The sequence below is a fragment of the Amborella trichopoda genome, chromosome 1, assembly GCF_054954075.1.
Source record: "Amborella trichopoda isolate Santa Cruz 75 chromosome 1, AtrichopodaSantaCruz75HAP2 v2.0, whole genome shotgun sequence".
In the NCBI taxonomy this organism is placed as follows: Eukaryota; Viridiplantae; Streptophyta; class Magnoliopsida; order Amborellales; family Amborellaceae; genus Amborella; species Amborella trichopoda.
The window spans coordinates 56,274,924-56,296,451 of record NC_142336.1 but is presented as its reverse complement, the minus strand read 5'-3'; the positions used below and the strand labels follow the sequence as shown (position 1 = coordinate 56,296,451).

At 40.2% G+C, this 21,528-nt stretch overlaps 2 protein-coding genes and 1 long non-coding RNA gene across 5 annotated transcripts in view; 2 read left to right on the top strand and 1 right to left on the bottom strand.

Moving 5' to 3' along the window:
- Positions 1-21,528, bottom strand: part of LOC105421142 (organic cation/carnitine transporter 7-like) — a 39,882-nt gene that overhangs the window by 16,940 nt on the left and 1,414 nt on the right. The window lies entirely within an intron of this gene.
- On the top strand, positions 2,461-20,493 carry LOC18440817 (chaperone binding / ATPase activator). Of its 2 annotated transcripts, XM_011627494.3 has the most exons (7): positions 2,461-2,640; positions 3,102-3,271; positions 17,676-17,729; positions 17,863-17,943; positions 19,617-19,686; positions 19,760-19,848; positions 20,066-20,493. In XM_011627494.3, the coding sequence occupies exons 2-7, from the start codon at positions 3,110-3,112 to the stop codon at positions 20,198-20,200; spliced, it is 591 nt and encodes a 196-aa protein (XP_011625796.1). In that variant the 5' UTR covers positions 2,461-2,640; positions 3,102-3,109; the 3' UTR covers positions 20,201-20,493. The 2 variants fall into 2 exon arrangements, 1 of the variants encoding a protein (XP_011625796.1); XR_016040931.1 differs by lacking the exon at positions 19,617-19,686.
- Positions 12,308-12,514, top strand: LOC148783940 (uncharacterized). The gene is made up of 2 exons (XR_016040936.1): positions 12,308-12,385; positions 12,437-12,514. It is a non-coding gene; the product is annotated as an uncharacterized LOC148783940 (long non-coding RNA).

Below are 21,528 nucleotides of genomic sequence, written 5' to 3'. Positions count from 1 at the left end.
AAACAGACTCCCAAATCTCAAGGATGCTTATCCACATGAACGCTAAAAAACTTTGAGAAAATAAATTATTTATTTATATATTGCATGTAACAAAATCATTTTCAAATAGATAACTATAAATGTACATGGGACTCCTCCTATAAAAGTAGATAAGGATTGTAGAAATAGGTGAGGCAACTTAATGCCTCATGGATACATGTGCCAACAATTTGTTTTTGTAAAGGAAAATTGTTTCATGCGGTGGGGACCGTATTTCTACTTTTGCGGTCCCCAAGGTATAAAGCATCCAATTTAAATATGGATGTAAATAGGTGGTCAATTTAAAAATAATTGAAACTAACGGTTCAAATGTTTTGTTAATAAAATATTATTTTTAATTATCAATATTTATTTAATTTTCATATTCATGATATCCATGATAGAGATTACATGTCCTTCAAAATCACATCAAAAAATCCATCTAAAAAATATATTTTTAAGAGGTGACTCATTTCTACATGGACTCGTAGAAACCATGTCTTTTTGTAAAGGAAAACGTTTACATAGGGTTGCAACTTTAAAATATAGAAATAAAACTGCACATAAAAAATCCACCAAAAAAGGTCGTTTTAATGTTTTAAAACCCTCTCATTTATCTTCTTGGCATCAAGATGCCTATATATAAGATTTTGAGTCTAAAAAATAGTACATTTTGCAACCCATTATCTAGATCGTCCATTTTCAAAATTTTCATATATTTATAAATCTAGTTGTTTTAACCATTTTTTGAGTTTAAACTTTTATAATTAGAAAAATAGATTTTCAGATAATCCTAATTATATGTTATGATAAAATTTGGAGGTACGCCTTAATTGGATTGTTTAAGGTTGCAACCTTATAGAAACTACACCATTTTGTAAATAGTTTGTTTGTGTTTAAGTTTTATTTCAATTTCAAGTGATCTAAACACATCCAAACAAATCTACCTCACACGAGTATACCATTCATGCGGAAGCCCATCCATCCTCCTACTGTCCCATACATATCAAAGTTGGTGCAATTGAATAGCTATTTTTTTGAGTTTTCAACGGAAGAGCTATTTCTATCTTAAAAAAATAAGTAGTATTACCGTAAGTAAAAACTCATCACCCTCTGTTCTTGAATAGAGATAGACAATGAATGTTGGGTCAAACTACGAAAGTATTGCTGTATTCTATGCTTGTACCAAGTATGGTATATTTTCGCTGCAGTTGATCAATCAAAATACTCAAATATAATGTCCCACCCTCTCTTCCCACCATTAACACATAAAAAATAAAAAAAACTCCATGAATCAAGCTTGACTTTATCACCTTCCAATAAATTAACCAAATTATGACGAAAGCGACACTCTCATACAAGGTTTTAAAAAATCGGAGATCCGATTGGATCCGACGGATTTGGATCGAGAGCTGGTTAAGCCATCTTGGTTCCCCCTAAAAATCAGGAACTAGCTAGTTTCATCTATGAATCGGCGAGAACTAGCTCCACTTTTATTTTAAAATTTTTAATAGTTTTTTGTTTAATTTTTTATTGATTAGTTCAATCAGCTTGATAGCAAATTTAGACAGCCGACCTGCCAACCCAAATCATTTTTATAAATGCATTAGCCGGGTTACCTGCTGAGGTTTCTATTAGTCCTAGGCTTTTTGAAAGCAAAATAAAGCCTCACCTCAAATCCTTATCCAGAAAGTACTTTTGTTGATGGAAAATTCAATGATGCTCTAAAATCAATTTTTAATAACGACAATAAAATTTGAAATTAAAAAAATAGTACAAATCATACGGATCTATATACACTTATTTTTAAAACAAAACGAACAGTTTTGATAATTTATTATAATGTATATTATTTTTAGAGCTTGAAATCCTAATTTGTTTTTCACATCATATCGAAATGATTGATGTAAAGGTTTTTTTCCAAATCTTGAGTTGCAATTTTGGATGACTTATGAAATGAAGTTTTTGACTATTTTGATCGGACCTTTTTAAAACCTTTAAATCCATAAGGATCATGCAAATAAACAGGAATCAAGGAGGCAAGTAGGTGGCCCTCCATTGCAAGAACGAACGTTCGAGAAGCCGGCGATTGGTAGGACAAGCGGTACACGGTGTCACAACACACAGTACACACGGTGTCAAAGAACAGTGGATCTGACCAGATTATGCTTTGTCCAGAGTGGATCATCTGATCCGTCCATTGTCATAGACAATGGTGTATGATCATCGTGCCATTTGTGTAAATTACAGGGTGTTTTTCGTCCTCTAAGAGTCTCGGAAAAAAACAAAAATTTTCTCAACGTGTTTTATCTTCTGTAAAATAAGCAGACAACCATCTCCCACCTTCCTGGAAGCTCTATTTTTCATTTTTTCTTTGACCAATTATTCATTAAACAACAAAAAAAAACACAACCACTACAAACCCTAGAAAATAGCTTTTTCAGAACCTTGGCATTTTTTTCAGAGTCTAGGGTTCCCATTTTTGCGGTTTCATTGCAGAGAAAACCCTAGAATCCATTTGCATTCATTGTTTCATACTTTTCAGAAAATTTTAGTCCCCCCATTATCAGAAAGCTGCAGTTTCAATCAAAGTTTCCTCCTGTAGGAGCTCCTCAATTGCAGGTAAATTTAAACCATGTGAATCTTGTTTTGCCCTTTTCATGGTTATTCTATTTCTAGGGTAGATCTGGTGTATTATTGCTGTTATGTGTTAGCTTTAGTTTCCAGAGAGATAGTTCAAGCTTTGCACGTTTGTGGGATTTTGAATCTGCAATTTGAGGTTACTTTGGTTAATGTTATTTGTTTTTTGGGTTCTTATTTAATGCTTTGTAGGGCACTCATATCAAAGTGCTTTCTTCAGTTATTTGTAATAGACTTCACAGTATCTCAATCCCCATGTGTCTCTGGTTTTTCCTCCATACTGAGATAGTGCCTGCAAATTTATTACTGGCCAAGAAATTTTTTTTTGCAAGATTAAGTTTCACGGATGGATTTAAGCATCCTCCCCCCCCCCCCCCCCCCCCCCCCTCCCCACCACCACTTCCTTAGCTCTCTCTAAAATTTAAATTTTTTATGGGTTATAGGTCATAAAATGGAGGGTGGAGTTGCAGAGGGCGGTAAACAAGCCTCGTACACATATTGGGTTAGACAGGTTACAGAGGATGCAGCTCCACTCCCTGTTCCTCATAAGTTAACAGCCGAGGATATATCAAAGCAGACACAACCCACAACATTAGGATCACTTTGGAATCAGGTATTTAGGAATGATGCAAGTAATTGGGTATTCCTCTATTCGAGTCTTTTATTTATTTTTGTTGAATTTATTATTTTTTCAGAATAAGTTTTGCAATTTTCTTTTGCTCATGTAGTATGTTAATAGTCAGAGTATGCTAAGGTCTAAAATGGTCAAATATTTGATCCAGGTTTGTTTTCATCTTAGAGTATTACTTATGGGATTTGTGATGGTAATTTTTTTGAGAAGCATCATAACATAGTGAATGTTATTTAGTAACTTTGTAAGATTGGTAATTTTTGTTGTCTTCGAATGATTTTCTTTCATGTGTTGAATGAAATTTGATTACAGATTGCTTGTCTTGCAAAAATATGAAATGTTGAGCTGTATATTATGGAATTAATATTCTTACACCATGGTATGGGTCTTTGTTTGTTCCTATTCAACATTAATTGTTTGTTCCTATTCAACATTAATAAAGTATATTAAAGGTGATTTTATTGGAAGTGATGCATAGCAAAACAAGCACAAAATGCAGTCCATTATGAGTTAGCAGTAAAAGTCAAGTGCATTGCCCAAAGTATATAAAAGGAGGAAGGAAACCTATTTGGAATTCTAATTGAAATGCTTGATGGCGAGAAGCCAACCTATAATGGAAATAGGAAGGGGAAAAGTGAATTTTAACAGGTTTTTCATGTAGAAATAAGTCGCATGATATGTCAATTCAATGTTTAGTATGGTTGGAGGTTAGTCTTCTGCCCATTTATTGGGGTACCCTCATGGACTAAGCTCTAGCTCACATCCCCTTGATCTGTATATTATAGTAAGTTGGGAAAGGATCGTGCTGATTGGAGTTGATATATTTCATAGACTGTGCTAGCCCATTATGATGAATAGAAGTTCTCGTGTCAATACGCACAAAGCACAAGAGCAAGTGTTAAACCTGGATAACATGAAGGAAAGACTAGTTGTCCCTCATACTTACCTATTGGGGAACACTCTCCTTCATTAGTTCCCAACACTCGAGGGAACTATGAATTGTTCCATAAAAATTGCTTCTGTATGATCCATCCTGAATTGTGTAATGCTATTTATCGCCCCAGAGGCAACCTCCTCCTTTCAAAATGGCTGGTTTTCTAGCCTAATGCATTACTCATGTGCTTCTTGGATGTCATTAGAAAAAAAAAAAAAAACTTCTATTCACTCTGTCAATGTGCACTCAGAGGCACATTCTCTTTGAAGAGGGCCTGGAGAATGTGCTCAAGGCCCACGCACGAAAGGAAAAGAAGGACTGCTTGGGTCCTTTGGGTCTATCTGACTTTCCAACGACAAACACTGCTGCCCATGGGATTACGGTCCTTTCTTTTAATCATTCTTGGACTTTTTTTGCGTGGAAGGAATCTCATTGAGTGTGACCAAATGGCGTGAACTTACCATCATTCCCATTATTCCTTGATGCATTTTATAGCTCACCGAGTAGGAGTAGAACTATAAACTGTGGGAGTCCTTTATTGTTACGTGTGTCCATTGTTGTATGTCATTTTTGATGTACTTATAATCCCTGGTGCAAATAAGGAGAGAGCCAGTGACGACCTAGTCCTGTCGGTACCCAAGACACCGCCAGACCATGGGAACACTACAAAATACGCCGAAAACTGGGCAACCTCTGAAAAAGTACTGAAATGGCTTCAAATGGCATGAAAAGGGTATTATGGGATGCCCTAAGGACACTCACAAAGTTTTGTCACATTTCGATAAGTTTTGATATGATCAGGATGAAACTTGGTTCTCAAATCTAGCTCCTATCATGCTGAAAAGGGTCCCCTTAAAACTACCGCCCCATTTTCGCGGTTTCAAAACAATACCAGACCTCCTAGGAACATTCTGGGTCCAAATTACCATAAATGGGTAGTTTTCACACTATTGCGGTGCAACCTCGTTGAACCAATTGCCATTTTTGGAAACTGCGTTTTCACCCCTCGGGATGATTTTCAAGTGCTCATAACTCCCTCATTTGGAATTAGAACAAGCTAGGTCTCTACAAGCCGATCATTTTGACATATGGCACGCGTCATGGCGTGGCCTGGGACGAGAGATTTCCTAGAGAGAAGATGAGCCCAAAACCATGAAAATCAGAATTTTGAAAGAAAACATCCTATACTTCATGATGCAATAACTTGAGATCCGTAAGTCAGATCGGCATGAAATTGAGTTCGTTGCGACCACATCACGAAGGGCCACAAGTTTGGTATAGCTTTTACATGCAATTAACGGCCGAATAGTACGAATTTCAAGGTTGAAGATGACAAGATTTTCCAGGTGGCCGGAATCCCATTTTTCGGCGACTTCCCAATTTGGAGATATGCTCATATGGAAACTAAATTGGATGAAATTTGGTGCAAAACCATTGTGACAATGTCCCTTTTAATTTGTGATCAAAATGAGGACTTGGAACATCGTGGATTGCACCGGATCGGTGGTCGAAGTTCATGGACTTGGCCGGATTTTTGTCCCTTCATGAAAAATTCGTTTCAAGACGATCAAAGGAAATCAAAATGTTCAGAGCAGTTCAAGCATCAATTTTACGATGATCGATCATCCAAATCATTGCCATAAGCGTCCGAAAAAGCTCCCGAAGTCTAGCAATGGCAAGAGGCTCCTCATGGAGGGATTGTTTTATCATTTGCTCAAAAGCACTGAGGGGTAATTTGGTAATTTTGTCCAAAAACGGGATTTCATGTGAATCCCATTAATATGTAATTTTCCACAATTTGGTTTACGTTTGAGCATACCACCCTTATTTTGTGGTTGCTCTATATAAATGAGCTCAAGTCAATTGTAAACCTAAGTTGGAAAGCGTAATAAAAATTAGAGTTTTACCCTTTCGAGCCTTGGATTGTGCATAGCTCCCAACTTCAAAAGAGAGGAGAGAGAACTTTGCCATCTTGGGTAATTGCCTGGGTGATTTTAAGGTTATGTCGTCGTGACCACGGGGAGGCAAGTTTAAGGTCATGCCTTCATGATCGTGTGTTGTAGTCTAGCGTTATACAGCTCGGACCATCATGCAAAGCAGTTTAACGTCATGCGTCCAAGACGTGTGTTATAATTTAATGTTGTATAGCTTGAACCATTGTGCGAAGCAGTTTAACGTCATGTGGTCAGGACGTGTGCTATAGTTTAAGGTCGTATAACTTGGACCATCATGCGAAGCAGTTTAACGTCATGCGGCCAGGACGTGTGCTATAGTTTATAGTCGTATAACTTAGACCATTGTGCAAAGCAGTTTAACGTCATGCGGCCAGGACGTGTGCTATAATTTAGGGTCATGTAGCTTGGACCATTGTGCGAAGCAGTTCAATGTCATGTGGTCAGGACGCGTGTTATAGTTTAAGGTCGTATAGCTCAGACCAAGGCTATGTAGTTTAGGGTCTTGTAGCACGGACCGTCATGCGAAGCAATTTAACGTCATGCGATCAGGACGTGTGCTATAGTTTTAGGGTCATGTAGCTTGGACCATGATGCGATGCAGTTTTAGGGTATTGCAGCGTGGACCGTCATGCGACCAGGACGTGTGCTATAGCTTAGGATCATGTAGCTTGGACCATGATGCGATGCAGTTTAGGGTCTTGCAGCGTGGACCGTTGTGTGAAGTAGTTTAACACCATGCGGCTAGGAAGTGTGCTATAATTTAGGGTCCTGTAGCTTGGACCATTGTACAAAGCAATTTAACGTCATGCGGTCAGGACGTGTGCTATAGTTTAGCGTCATATAGCTTGGACCATTATGCGAAGCAGTTTAATGTCATGCGGCCAGGACGTGTGCTATAGTTTAAGGTCGTATAACTTGGATCATTGTGCAAAGCATATTAACGTAATGCGGCCAGGACGTGTGCTATAGTTTAGGGTCATGTAGCTTGGACCATTGTGCGAAGTAGTTTAACGTCATGCAACCAGGACATGTGCTATAGTTTAGGGTCATGTAGCTTGGACCATGATGCGATGCAGTTTAGGGTCTTGCAGCGTAGACCGGATGTTATAGTTTATGGTCGTATAGCTTGGACCATTGTGCGAAGCAGTTTAACGTCATGCGGCCAGGATGTATGCTATAGTTTAAGGTTGTATAACTTGGACATTGTGGGAAGCAGTTTAACATCATGCGGCCAGGACGTGTGATATAGCTTAAGGTCATATAACTTGGACCATTGTGCAAAGCAGTTTAACGTCATGCGGCCAGGATGTGTGCCATAGTTTAAGGTCGTATAGCTCAGACCAAGGCTATCCAGTTTAGGGTCTTGCAGCACGGACCGTGATGCGATGCAATTTAACGTCATGCGACCAGAACATGTGTTACAGTTTAAGGTCGTATAACTTGGACCATTGCCACGCAGTTTTAGGTCATGCGGTGAGGACCGTGATGCGATGCAGTTTAGCATCATGCGTCCAGGACGTGTGCTACAGTTTAAGGTCGTATAACTTGGACCATTGCCATGTAGTTTTAGGTCGTGCGGTGAGGATCGTGATGCGATGCAGTTTAGTGTCATGCGGCCAGGACGTGTGCTACAGTTTAGGGTCGTATAACTTGGACCATTGCCATGCAGTTTTAGGTCGTGCGGTGAGGACCGTGATGCAATGCAGTTTAGCGTCATGCGGTTAGGATGTGTGCTGCAGTTTAAGGTCGTATAACTTGAACCATTGCCATGCAGTTTTAGGTCGTGCGGTGAGGACTGTTGTGCGAGCTTATGATTCATCTCGCATGGAATCGTGCCCTTCCTACTGTGAAGGGCTCTGACATTTTGTCATGATGTATAAGCAAGTCTTCCATTCGCGTTGCTTTGAGAATCATTTTGGCAAATGTGGAAGGACATGCCGCGCTGACATGCATTGACAATTCTTGGTGCATTCTTTCTACACAGTATTCTACTATTTGAAGCTCTCCCAATGGAGTGGCCAAATTTATAGCCAGGTTGCGCGACCTTCTGATGTACTCGATCACTAGCTCATGTGGCCTTTGCCTTACATCAAGAAGTTCATGAAGCTGCACATTCCTTTCTATGTCATAAAAGCGTTTGAGGAACTCTCTCTCCATTTGCCCCCATGATGAAATTGAGCGTGGTGGTAATCGAGAGTATCGCTTGAATGGGGCGCCTGTAAGGGTCCCCCACAAATTGTCGGAGCAAGAGATGCTTATTGTTTGCGGTATCTCCTCAAGCAGAAATAAAGTGAGCTATGTGTTGCTGCGACGAGCCGGTGCCATCATACTTCGGAAAATCTAACCTTTGGTAGTTTTGCGGGAAGGGAGTTTAGTCAACTTGAGCCGGGTAAGGTTTTCGATAGTGATTCAACTCTTCTACTGTTGGGATATTGTATCTCTTCAATGCTTCAGCTACCATGCCTTTCACTAGTTCCTCATTAACAACTTGGGTTGATGAAGAAGGGACTGAGAGTGAAGGAGGTATGAGTGGGAACAACTCTTCTTTTGATGACATAGTTTCAATGGGCTGACATGGTGGTTGAGAGGCGGTAAAGAGGATTTGGTGTGCCGAGGGAGTATGCTCAATCTCATGGGACTCCAACATCTCTTGGCGCATGGTTTCCATCATTTCGTCTTTTGTCCATATCTCGGCTTGCAATTGTTTTAATGTGGCTTTAAGCTGCGCAATCTCGTCTCCATGTAATTCTGACATTTCATTTATTACCATCGCATTGACAACGGTCTTACTTGAATTTCTTCTTCCCTTGAAGGGTTGAGTCGCTCGTCACTAGAAAGTGAAGGGACACTTGCCTCGAAAACTTCTTCATTTGAGGTGGTACTCTCCAACATAGTTTGCTCACCACATGCTTCTTGTTCGATGGAACTTTCGATTATGGGTTCAACCACTGCTACCCCAACAACATCATTGATGACATTTGATGGGCTTTCCCTTGGACCCACTTTGTTTTTCAAGGCAGGGATATCCTCATCATTAAATGAGAATGTGAAACTCTCATAGGACAATGACAGCACATCATCATCGAGAGAACATAAGAATCTTTCGAGACATGAAGAGATCATGTAAGTGTCATTATAAGAAATCATGGGATCTTTCGGGCATGAAGAAGTTGCTTTAGAGGGAATGTGGCTCACCCCATCCACCATAAAGGGGTAGTTTTCCACAAATGAGAGTGACGAGCTCTCATTAGAGGTAGGAGTGATTGGATGGATGAGGGTAATGAAAACCTCATCATCAGCATCGGTCATAGAAGACTCCAATTTATAAAGTCTCTGAGATTTTGGAATGAACCCGGGTAAAGGACTAGAGGGGGTGACTGATGGAAGAGCATCCTCCTTGTTCATGAGGTTTATCTTGGCAATGAGGCTCTCAGCGCTTTGAAGCAGTTTAGGGGCAATGACTTTTTCTTTAATTTCAGTCTGAAGAGCCAAGTTGTCAATGAAGACTGTAAGTGAAGATGGTGGGTAATTCTCTTGCAACATGGTAGTGAAGCCAGTCTCCACTTGGTTCAGAACTTGCACCATCCGAAGGATACATTGCTTAAGAGAGCATACAATGGCTTCTTTAGAGGGAGCCACATCTCTCTTTTTTGCATGCTCCGTAACTTCCTCGGGTTCATGAGATGCCCCAAGCTCAAATTGAGCTATCTTAGGCTCCAGCCTCATGACATGCTTGGACCTAGTTGCCTCGGGAAAGTTGCTGCTTTGAGTGCCACGACTTGAAATGTGCTCGAGTGGGGATTCTTTGAGGATTTGAGCTGCAACAAGTTCAAGCCAAGCAGGTTTTGACTCAAGGGCTTGAATGGGTAGTGGCTCAGCTTGTTTGGGCATTATGGGGTTGTTGGTGTCAAACCGGCTCTTTGCCCCGTTTGCAAGCTCTTCTTTGGCCAAGCCACCTCATTGACCTGTATCATGTGGCAGGCTTCTTCGATCTTACTGGCGCCAAGGGTAGCAAGGGGAAGAAGGGGTTCTCTCCTTGGGAGGAAGAATCTCTACTGCTCTCCTCTTTTTTGCTATTAAGTCGGGCTTTCAGCATCTTGGTCTCCCGACCCCATATCCGGGCTTCACGATTATTTCCCTTCTTGATGGCTTGGTAGAACTGCCCTCGAGCGAAGGCGAGCAGTTCTTCTGAACTCTTTTCACGTTTGCCCTCAAAGCTAGGGGCAATGTCAGACCTGTTTGTGTGTGCAGAGTCCGAAGACGTGTTTGGGGCAGCCTGGGGGCCAACCCTTAGTGAGGATAAAGGTCCGGCCTTTGGGATGCCGACCTTAGTGATTGGAGTGGCCTTATGGCGACCATTTTTTGCATGAAAGTATATGTGCACATTTGACCTACGACTAGGTCGTTGATCGTGTGCTCTTTGGGGTATGGCATTTGAGCTGCCCCAAGCTGAGTGAATAGTATGCAATGCAATTGGAGTGGTTTGAGAGCCACTCTTAACACTGGGTCTGGGTCCCAGAAGGCCCAGAGTGTGTGAGGGACTCGAGGTAGCTTTTTGCTTGCCCCGAGAAGACAAGTCAACAGCTAGGTCGTTAGTCGTGGTGGGTGTTAAAGTGTGTCAAGTGACCTTGTGGTCCTTCGATTGAGATGGGCCACCGATTGAACCGTCGGTTTGAGGTGTGTGAGATGCGATGCCAAGACGGGCGGCACGCTTGTGGAAAGAAGAGTTGGGGGTGACCTTGGTACCCACAAAAGCAACGACTTTAGAAGAGCTGATCGCGAGAAAAGGGGGAGTGGCTTTAGGGCGACTTTTAGACATGAGATTGGTGGAAGGTCCACCAGTAGCTAGGTGAGTATGAGAAGTGGTGGTTTTAGAACCACCTATGCATTTGGCGATAACGGATTGACCGTTGGTGCCAGTGTAGGGGGAGTAAGGGGTTTAAGGGCCCCTTCTCGCCTTAGGCTGGGCCGGAACCAAGTGGGAGCTGTTTGGTCGCTTCACAAAAGAAGGGAGGGAGATGTAAGTTGAGAAACCTTACCCCCAAGGGACGTGTTCGTGGGTGTAGGGATCATGAAGTCCCCAACCCGGTAATAGGAAGAGTTAGTAAACCCCAAAACCATTTTTAGGTGTGATTAAGTGCTATGAAGGTTTCTGAGCAAATCGAACCAACGATAGGGTGGCACGTCCCCAGTGAAGTCATCAGTTGGTCGAACTTAATTTCTCGTCGTCCCGGATCGACTCGGATATGGGTGACCCGGTCGTAGGAATCCTCTCTCAAACAACCGCAGGGCCCATGTGCGTGTGGTGCGGATAAGAACCAACAAAGAGAGGGATTTTAATTGACAAAGAAGGACTCAAGCACCTACCTTGCCATGTTGGGTTCGGAGGATGCGTCCGGGCGATTCGCCCTCTTAGATCATCTCGAAAGCCCTCCAGCTGTCTTTGTAGTGCGGTTTGAATTCGGTTCCCTCCTTTCTTGAGCAACACTTGGATCCACACACTAAAAATGGCCTTTAGGGTATACTTTTTGGGGTCTTCTCCTTTTGGTAATATGGTAAATTGAGGGTTTAAACTAAGGATTAGAGGGGTTCGTAAGAGAGTAGAGATAGGAATGTGTGGTCGAGAGTGAAGTGGTTGTGTGAGTGAGAGTGTATGGTGTGAGTGAGAGTATGCGAGTGTGGGTGTGTGTAAGTGTGTAAGTGTGAGCATGAGTGTGAGAGAATGGAGATAGGAGTGAGTGGTAGAGAGTGAAGTGAGCGTGTGAGTGTGAGTAAGAACTAGTGTGTGAGAATGAGGATAAGTGTGTGAGTGTGAGTGAGACTCAGTTGTAAGAGAGGAAGAGAGTGTGTAATAAAGTGTGAGTGAGACTCAGGTGTAAGAGAGGAAGAGAGTGTAATAAAGTGTGAGTGAGACTCACGTGTAAGAGAGGGGGTGTAGACGTGTAAGGGATAGAGAAAGATTTGAGAGGGAGAGGTACGTGCAATAAGGGGAGAGAAGATTTGAGATAGAAAAGAGGAGAGAAAGGTGGCATGAGGGAGAGAGAGTGATAAATACGTGAGGGAGAAAAGAGAGAGGATTTGAGAGAGAAAAGAGGAGTGAAAGGTGGCATGAGGGAGAAGAGAGAGAAAGGTGACGTGGAAGGGGGAGAAAGATTTGGGCATGCAATAAAAGGAGAGAAGATTTGAGAGAGACAAGAGGAGAGAAAGGTGGCGTGAGCGAGAAGAGAAAGCATTTGAGAGAGAAAAGAGGAGAAAAAGGCGGCGTGAGGGAGAAGAGAGAGAAAGGTGACATGGAAGGGAGAGAAGGATTTGGGCATGCAATAAAGAGAGATAGAAGATTTGAGAGAGAAAATAGAAGGGAAAAAGAGAGATAATGATTGCGTGAGAAAGAGAGATAATGATTGCGTGAAGAGGGAGATAGTGTACAACTAAGAGAGAGAATGGTTACGTGCGAAGGAGAGAGAGAGTGGTTGCGTGTAAAAGAGAAAAGGAGGGGATGAGCGTGGGTGGAGGAGAAAGTGGGAGATAAGTGCGGGTAGAGAGAAAAGTGGAAGACGAGCGCGGGTAGAGATGTGGGCACGAAGAGAAAATAGGGAAGAGAGAGAAAGGAAGAAAGAGAGAGAATGGACAAGCAAAGAGAGAGAGGGGTAAAATGGAAGATGTGCACTTGTGCTAATGATGAAGAGGAGAGACGGGTGATGACCTGTACGCTCCTATGCACGAGCTTGAGATTTTGATGAAGAGGAGAGAGCGATGATGACGTGCACAGCCCTAAGTGTGTGCCAGCAGATAGGGGATAATAAAGAGGGGGAAAAATAAGGGAGAGAAGGGAGCTGCTCCAAGTTTGTCAGCGGGTAAGGGATGATAGAGAGGGAGAAAAATATGAAAGAGAAGGGAGAGAGGAGGTCCAAGGGCAATTACGCAGGATGGTAAAGTTCTCTCTCTCCTCTCTTTTTTTCTCTCTCTTTTCTATTTTCTCTCCATGCTCGTTAGTATGCCCTATCCTCTCTCTACCTGCGTTCCTCTCTCATTTTTCTCTCCACACACGTTCATCTCCCATTTTTCCCTCCACCCGTGCTCATCTCCTCCTTTTCTCTTTTACACGCAACCACTGTCTCTCCTTCACATGCAACCATTCTCTCTCTCTTAGTTGTCCATTCTCTCTCTTAGGTGTCCACTCTCTTCTCACGCAATCATTATCTCTCTTTCTCACGCAATCATTATCTCTTTTTCTCTTCTATTTTCTCTCTCAAATCTTCTCTCCCTCTTTATTGCTCGCTTAAATCTTTCTCTCCCTTCCATGTCACATTTTTCTCTCTTCTCCCTCACGCCGCCTTTCTCTCTTCTCCCTCCCGTATTTCTCTCGTCTCCCTCTTTTCTCTTTTCTCTCTCACATCTTCTCTCTCCTTTTATTGCACTCAAATCTTTCTCTCCCTTCTACGTCACCTTTCTCTCTCTTTTCCCTCACGCCACCTTTCTCTCCTCTTTTTTCTCTCAAATCCTCTCTCTTCTCCCTGACATATTTATCTCTCTCTCCCCCCTCGTCACCTTTCTCTCTTCTTTTCTCTCTCAAATCTTCTCTCTCCCTTTATTGCACATAACTCTCCCTCTCAAATCTCTCTTTTCCTTACACATCTACAGCCCCTCTCTTACATGTGAGTCTCACTCACACTTTATTGCACATTCTCTTCATTTCTTACACTTGTGTCTCACTCACACTCACACACTTATATTCACTCTCAGTCACACACTAGTTATTACTCACACTCACACGCTCACTTCACTCTCTACCACACACTCCTATTTCCATTCTCTCATGCTCACACTTACACACACACCCACTCACATACTCTCACTCACACATTCGCCTCACTCGCTCACACACTCACACTGTACATTCTCACTCACACACCCACTTCACTCTCGACCACACACTCCTATCTCCACCCTCTTACATACCCCTCTAGTCCTTAGTTTAGGCCCTCAATTTATCATATTGCCAAAAGGAAGAGACCCCAAAAAGTATACCCTGAAGGCTATTTTTAGTGTGTGGATCCAAGTGCCTCGCAGGAAAGCGAGGGAGTCAAATTCAAACCGCGTTGCAAGGACAGCCAGAGGGCTTTCGAGATGATCTAAGAGGGCGAATCGTTCAGACGCGTCCCTCGAACCCAACACTGCAAGATAAGTGCTCGAGCCCTTCTTTGTTGATTAAAATCTCTCTCTTTGTTGGTTCTTATCCACACTACAAGCACACGTGCACATACGCACGTGTGCCTTGCAATTGTTTGAGAGAGGATTCCTCCGATCGGATCACCCATATCTTAGCCGATCCAAGACGACGAGAAATTAGGTTCGACCATCCATATCCATAAGGCAGGTAAGTAGTTGTTGCACACGGTGGCTAGGGAGGGTGTTTGCCACTTATTGCATGATTTGAATCTCCTTTCTGATTATTTTGGTGTTGTTTGGTTATGATGCTAGTAGAGTCCCAGGGAAAACTTCTGGCTGTATATCTAGTATATCTAAGTCACAAGTAGATAAAGTTCCAAAACATCGATAAAACCAATAATGATCGAGAAAATTTGACACTCACCAAAGAAAGACTAGAAAAAACTATTTAACTGTCTAGGTCACAATATTAGGAGATTTGGAGGTGGTACCGGCAAGGTGACCTATAGGTAAATGTTGAGTCGACAAAATAGTTTGGTTTAGAAAAACTAGGGCATATATGTCGCAGACAGTGTTCAAGAAAGCATAGGCGCCCTGCCTAGGTGTTTTGGGGGATCGGGCCGCCTAGGCTTCCATCTAGGAACAAGGTACTGTTAGTTTTAAAGTAGTAAGACTTAGTTTTACAGTAAGACTTAAATGAATATATAAGATCTCAGTTTCACTTAACTCATTAAGATATCAAATAATTATTAATTTATCAAATAAATTAAAACAAAAATAATAGAATATTAAAACATGACACATTGTACAAAAAAAGAATCAACTATTCATAAAAAAATACGATATATGCCCAATTGCATCTTCCAAATAAGGAAAAATTCAATTAATCACAAAAAATTCAATCTTTCAACTACAAACATATAAAAATATTGTAAAAGGAAAAAAGAAAGTAAAAAAAAAAACAAATGATTCACAACATAATATGTTATAGCAAAATCTCTATAACAAATCAAAATTCTTATTCAAATATGATTACACTTTAACAATATCAAAATTAAATTGATGTCGGTGCAAACCGCATCTAGTGTGTCGCTAAAAGTCCTCAAAATCGACTACTAGAAGCTCCAAAAACCGCCACGAGCTATTGCCTTTGTTTTGAGAAGAAATTGAAAAATAAAAAATTCATCGATCTTGCGAAAAATCACAAAAGAGAAGTTTTTGGGGAGTTTTTCCCTCTCTAAAAGGTACGGTTTTGGTTTTGGGGGTTTAGAATATCCCCCAAAACCTTTTTACCCCCTTTTTGGGGGCGGGGGGTAACAATTTTTTACCCTCGATGAGGGTTTTTCCGCCTTTTTTCCAAACTGTCTCGAGAAAGTGCCTAGGCAAGCACCTAGACTGTAGCACCTAGATGTAGGGCGCCTAATAGGCCTGCCTAGGGTGAATTTTCTAACATTGGTTGCAGACCTTTAAAAGAATAGATCCAAATTATTTTGGAAAACCTAGAAAAGTTCCCCAAGCAGTTTAAAATATTTAAGTTACTTGTGAGACCACAAAAACCCATCAAACTATTTGTTTGTAAATGGATTAAATTAATTGATGCCGCTTCTTGACTTCATGTTGGTCTTTACAGACCCAAATTTGTTGAACTCAAGAATCCTTTTGGTGTTTGCATCAGGTTATGTGTCGTCCTTTATTTTCTTGCTTCTGTTCCTTATACACCTCTTGATACTTGGATAAAGTTTTCTTATAAAGAAGAAGAAGAAGAAGAAGAATAATTAGACTACCCCTTCATAACAACGACTTAAAACTCGTCCAACCTTTCATCATCATCATCATCCAAGCATTTTTTCAATTATTTGGGGTCGGCTACATGAATCCTGTTGCTCAAGTTTTCTCTATCAAGGGCCATACCCTTGGTAGGTTCAAGATTCATGATAAGATGTGGCAAAGTTTTATGCTGGATGCCTACCTAACACGACCCACCTCCTTTACCCGGGCTTGGGACAGGTTAAGGAAAAGTTTAAGGTCCTCTCCCTTATTTGACCATTGCCCAACCTTTCATATGGAACATATAATTTATCAGCAATGGACACCTGACCCTTCTCCCACCTTTCCAAGGACATCATGCCAAGAGGCAGAGGCCAGATCATAGCCACTTTAATGCACTTCCATGTGCCCGACATCACTTATACCTAATTTGTACCTGTATATGGAACAGAGTTTTGGTACCTTAGGAATTGATAAATATGATCAATAATCCATGGTAACTGGTTAAGTGATGAAATCCGAATGAAACTTAGGATATTTTTTCTTCTAAAAAATTTGATAGATTGCACGAAAGATGTTCATGACTTCATGTATTCTGGCTGTTGTGTGTTTCTTGTTTCCTCTTGGACTTTTGCAATTGAACTTTGCTCATTTTATCTTTGATAATGCCTTTTGTGTCGTTGCTCCTAATTGACTAAATAAAACTAGTTTCCAGCATGCTTTCTGTTGCAATCTTTTATTTGTTTGAGACAAAAACTGCATTAAAGATCTCCTTTATGCCAAGGCTTCAAACATCATGCAAATATTAGGCTTGGAGCATTCATATTTTGGAAGAAAAAAGAAGCATGGATGTACAGTATATACGATATGATATATACATACAATTAGGAAAAATATTTGATTGTCTGTGGGGACTGCCGTCAATAGATTGGACCGCCGTCAATAGATGGATTCCTTTTGTTTATGGACATATTCCTTATGCACCGTCAATATTCACCCAAGCACCTATTTTGAGATATTTCCAGCATGCTTTCTCTTGCAATCTTTTATTTTTTTCTTCTTTTTTTGTGAAATTGTTCCCAAGTGAATTAGAGACGATATGAAAAATTTCAAACCAAAAAGATCCTCCTAGCTATATGTTTTGGGTGCAAGACCATGTGCTTGGGTAGGGTGGTCATGCTAGACCACCCTAGAATGTTCTATAATATAGTTATCTGTGTGAATTGTGAGGTATGGTGATTTCTTTGACTTCTTGTAGGTTTTGGGTTATGATTGTTCATTGAGTCTTCATACTCAACCAACATGCCTTGTTGGTTCTTCAAAAGTTTTGCTTTTTATGAATTGAGTGATAGTGGTTTAATGAGTCATAAGTTTAGGTGCGATATTTTGTAGAGCCTGGTAATGTGTTACTTTAGTAGGTTTGGAGAATGATTCCTAGCCATGCTAAGAAGATTTGTCACTTGATGATATATTGGAAACTTACGATTTTTCGCTACTAGGTATTTGCAGTCGAGATTTCCATTTCAGGATATTTATTACTTTATTGCTTTCTTATGTGCAGGCTGGGACATGGGAAGAGAAAAATCTGAATACTTGGGCCAGCAATAGGATTAAGGTGTGTTATCAAGGACTTCCTGTATTAATTCTTTTATTGGTTTTTGGTTATAGCATTGCTGGTCAATTCTGACCATCGATTGATATTTCTCCTTCCGAATCTGTGAATTAATCCTCTTGGTTTTTTTGTACAGGAGTTGCTTTCCTCTCTAGATTCCTTGGAGTTTTCAGGTGGTAAAGCAGGAATATCAGATGTAACTAAGTGTTCAGGGGATGTGAGTTTCTCTTTCCACATTTTATTACTTTAGGTGATTAAATGTCATGCGAGCTGTATGGAAGAAGTGGATTCGATGGAGATGGGTAGAATATCACAGACGTGGATTGCCTTTCGTACGAGAACTGGTGGATGGGAGGGGGTGGCAAAAAAGTGGTTTCTTGTAAGGCACAACGAATCCCCCAGGATACTCCATCGGGAGACAGTTCGGTCCATATCCGGTGTGGGCGTTAGAGCATTGAGAGGACCTTTCTCTAGTACGAGAGGACCGGGAAGGACGCACGTCTGCGTGTTTCTAAATCTTCCTTTCTGTGCATGTATTTGCATCTGTGTATCTGCCCTATGCTAATCAATCAAGTTATCTAAACAAGTCACATATAGTAACTATAAATTGTCACCTTGCAAACTATAACACATAGTTTAGTTTGTTCTGACTTGCAACATACGAAGTGTTTGGACTATATTTTCTCAATAGAACTTGGACGCCTGGAGTCATGTAATGGACTCGAGGATAATGAGTTGGTGAGGATAATGAGTTGGTTGATAATGATGATAAGGCAGTATTTTGGTGGTGCTCACTGATAGCTTCAGTCATTGCTATACAGCTCACAGCCCACAATATTTTTTTTGGTATGCAAATGCTCAGAGCGCTATCACGGAACTTTTCAGTAGTTGGGAATCTGATTTGAAACATGTTTTTCCAATTTTTTTGGGAACCTTTTTATATTATGATGAACTGCATATCTTTGTATATTACATATTGTACAATGATTTTCCATGTATTTCTTATGCTTAATCCAGTTTGTGAATCATTTAAGATGTGTTTCCTTGATTCTGCATTAAATTCCGGGTTTATACAAAATTTTGTTTCTTGATATGTATTTTATCACTGCATTCTTGCTGAATTCCCCATAATCTTGAAAATGTTTCTGTTTAATGAATGATGCTCTTTTCTGACTTGATCGTTTACCAACATAATATATAAACCATTTTTCTCCCATGGGAACTATGGCTTCAACCAATTTCCCCAAGAACACATAGTTTGGTTTTATGCATTTTAGATTATCTGAGTATATAAGTTCATGGTTTGCCTATCTTTGAAATTTGTCTTAAAGAATACATAGTTTACTGAGAATATGTTTAGCATTTTGTCTTGGGCTTCTTTGCAATGCATTGATGCTATTCTCACAAAATAACAAAACCATCCTTTATCTTACCAATAGATAAAAGCTATCATAATCAACACCATAAGTTTGCATCTTCATACTGCATGCAGTAAATCGATGTGCTTTTTTTAAGTAAAAACTCGGGTTACTTGTACAATTTTTTGGGGCTGTATTAAAAATCTGGATACCTCTATTCTAGACCTTAAATGTTTTGAACTACTTTTGGACTTTTGTTTTATTAGAGGTTTGAGTGTTTATATTTATCCTTTCACTCTTTTATAAATGAAGCTTTGGAGTCATATTGGAACGATCTCAGCACTATATCATGTTGCAAATGAATAGCGTGTTTATTTGTGGTATTGTAATATTTTTGCAACGACAGATAAACTTTGAGGGGTGATTCTGATTGATTGCCGAAATCCCATTTGCTTCCTCGTCCTGGTTTTTCTTCTTTAAGTGTTGTCCTGCTTTTCTTTTGGTACGTGACTGCTACAGAATTTTATTGCAGGCATTTTTGGTGACTGTGAGAAACAAGAAACGTGTTGGTTATTCATATGAGGTTACCTTGAAATTTAAAGGCATGTTACTATCATTGAGATATTTTGCTGTAATTCCATTTTCTTCTCTACTATTAATGAACAATGGAATCAGGTGAATGGTTGATCCAAGAGCACAAAAAGGAATTCAAGGGTCACATCGATATCCCAGAGTTTTCTTTTGGTGAACTAGAAGACCTGCAGGTTGGTATCATGGACCTTGTAATTACAATCAGATATAGGCGCACAAATGTGAAATGCAGTCTCTTCTTCGAAACTGATGTGCATTTAGTTGATCAGTTCCAATTATTCTGATCATCATTATGTGATAATTTTTCTCAGAGAGAGAGAGAGAGGGAGAGAGGTTGGGTACTGACTTATCTGAGTAGAAACTCCAAACTTTTTGAATGTGGATATGCAGATGGTTGTGAGACTAAACGACGAGAAGGGTCTAAATGAGGCTGATGAGCTGAGAGTCCAGAAGGATCTGAGACTGTTCTTACTGCCAATCCGCAACAAATTGTTCCAATTTGAGCAGGAGCTCAAGGACAGATAGAAGAAGGGCCCTTTTTTCAGGTCATTTTGGTTTTTTAAATACCAACCCATAGTTTGCTCAGATCTTACATTACACAATTGCAATGTAGTCATGCTGATTGCTGATACATACCCTACGTAAAGTAAACTGGAGGAACTCCAAGTTTCTTTATATTGGTGGAAGACACGATTTTCTGTTTGTTGATTTTCTGTTTTGGACTTGTTACTGGATATAGGGTTTTTAGGCCTGAAATATTGGATTTGTCTTGAGGTTCTTGTGATAGATAATTTGAGTACAGTGATTATTTGGATGGATGGTCCTGATTTTCTCCACGGTTATTAGGGGGTAAAAGAAGCGATTGATCAAGTAATATTTCAGACTATTTGATGCATTACTCATATTTTCTGATCAAATGGGACTTTATTCTTTTGACCAAAATGTAAATAGCCCATTGGATGACACATGAAAATAGGTTCCGAAATTTATCTAATTACTCGTAGAGTAATGTTTAATAGTTAAAATCCACTTAAAAAATTTCCCTGAAGGAAATACTTGTAAAGGTGACGAATGTGTCCATTTAATCATTACCTGTTGGATGACTTGAACTTGTGTGGGTAAAAGTCTTTTCAGGAATTGTTTTTCGGAGTAAAATTCTGTTTTCTGATGCTTGATATCATGAAAACACGGAATACTGTAGCATATAGGAAACCCATCTTTCCCATTTGCACCAAAAAGGCGAAAATGGCACTCCACCTAAGGGGCTGGAAGGCTCATCTCTATAGTTCCCTACAAAAGTTGATTTGAGGCTGTAGAAACCTCTGATTGATCGTCTTTACCTTGAGATGCATGATATGGAAAAAAAGGATCGTCTTAAAAATAGTACTTGTAACACATTGATATGGGCCTTCCTTTTTAAGATGCGTGTAGTGTATGTAGATTTGCTTGATCCGCACGATTTTGAAGTTGCAAAATTCAAAGATAAGAGGTAGATATAGAATTTCAAGTCGCCATATATGGCCACCAGAATTTCAGATCACTTTTTCTTGGACGTTCTCGAGTATGATGGAGATGGAGGATCATTTTGTTAAAAAATCTCTCTTTTATAACAAAGTGAATTATGTTTAACATTTTTTATTCTCTACCCGTAACAATTTTTTTTAGCAATCATTCTGTTTTTAGTTTCCCCCTTACAAAAAAAAAAAATGTATCCTTTTTTTCCCCTCTCTCTCTCTCTTCTCTCTCTCTCTTTGGATGAATGTTGAAACAAAAATTCATTGGTGTAAAATGAGGGAATGTACAAAGGAAGAAAGGCTTAAGTTGATGTGGCGCTTTAACTGAACTTTATTTGC

What these genes read in the sequence shown, in the direction of transcription:
- LOC18440817 (XM_011627494.3), top strand. Translation starts at nt 3,110, where the DNA reads ATGGAGGGTGGAGTTGCAGAGGGCGGTAAACAAGCCTCGTACACATAT. An exon ending in GGGCCAGCAATAGGATTAAG is followed by an intron (nt 17,730 to 17,862) that starts GTGTGTTATCAA and finishes TTTTTTGTACAG; the next exon opens with GAGTTGCTTTCCTCTCTAGA. An exon ending in TAACTAAGTGTTCAGGGGAT is followed by an intron (nt 17,944 to 19,616) that starts GTGAGTTTCTCT and finishes ATTTTATTGCAG; the next exon opens with GCATTTTTGGTGACTGTGAG.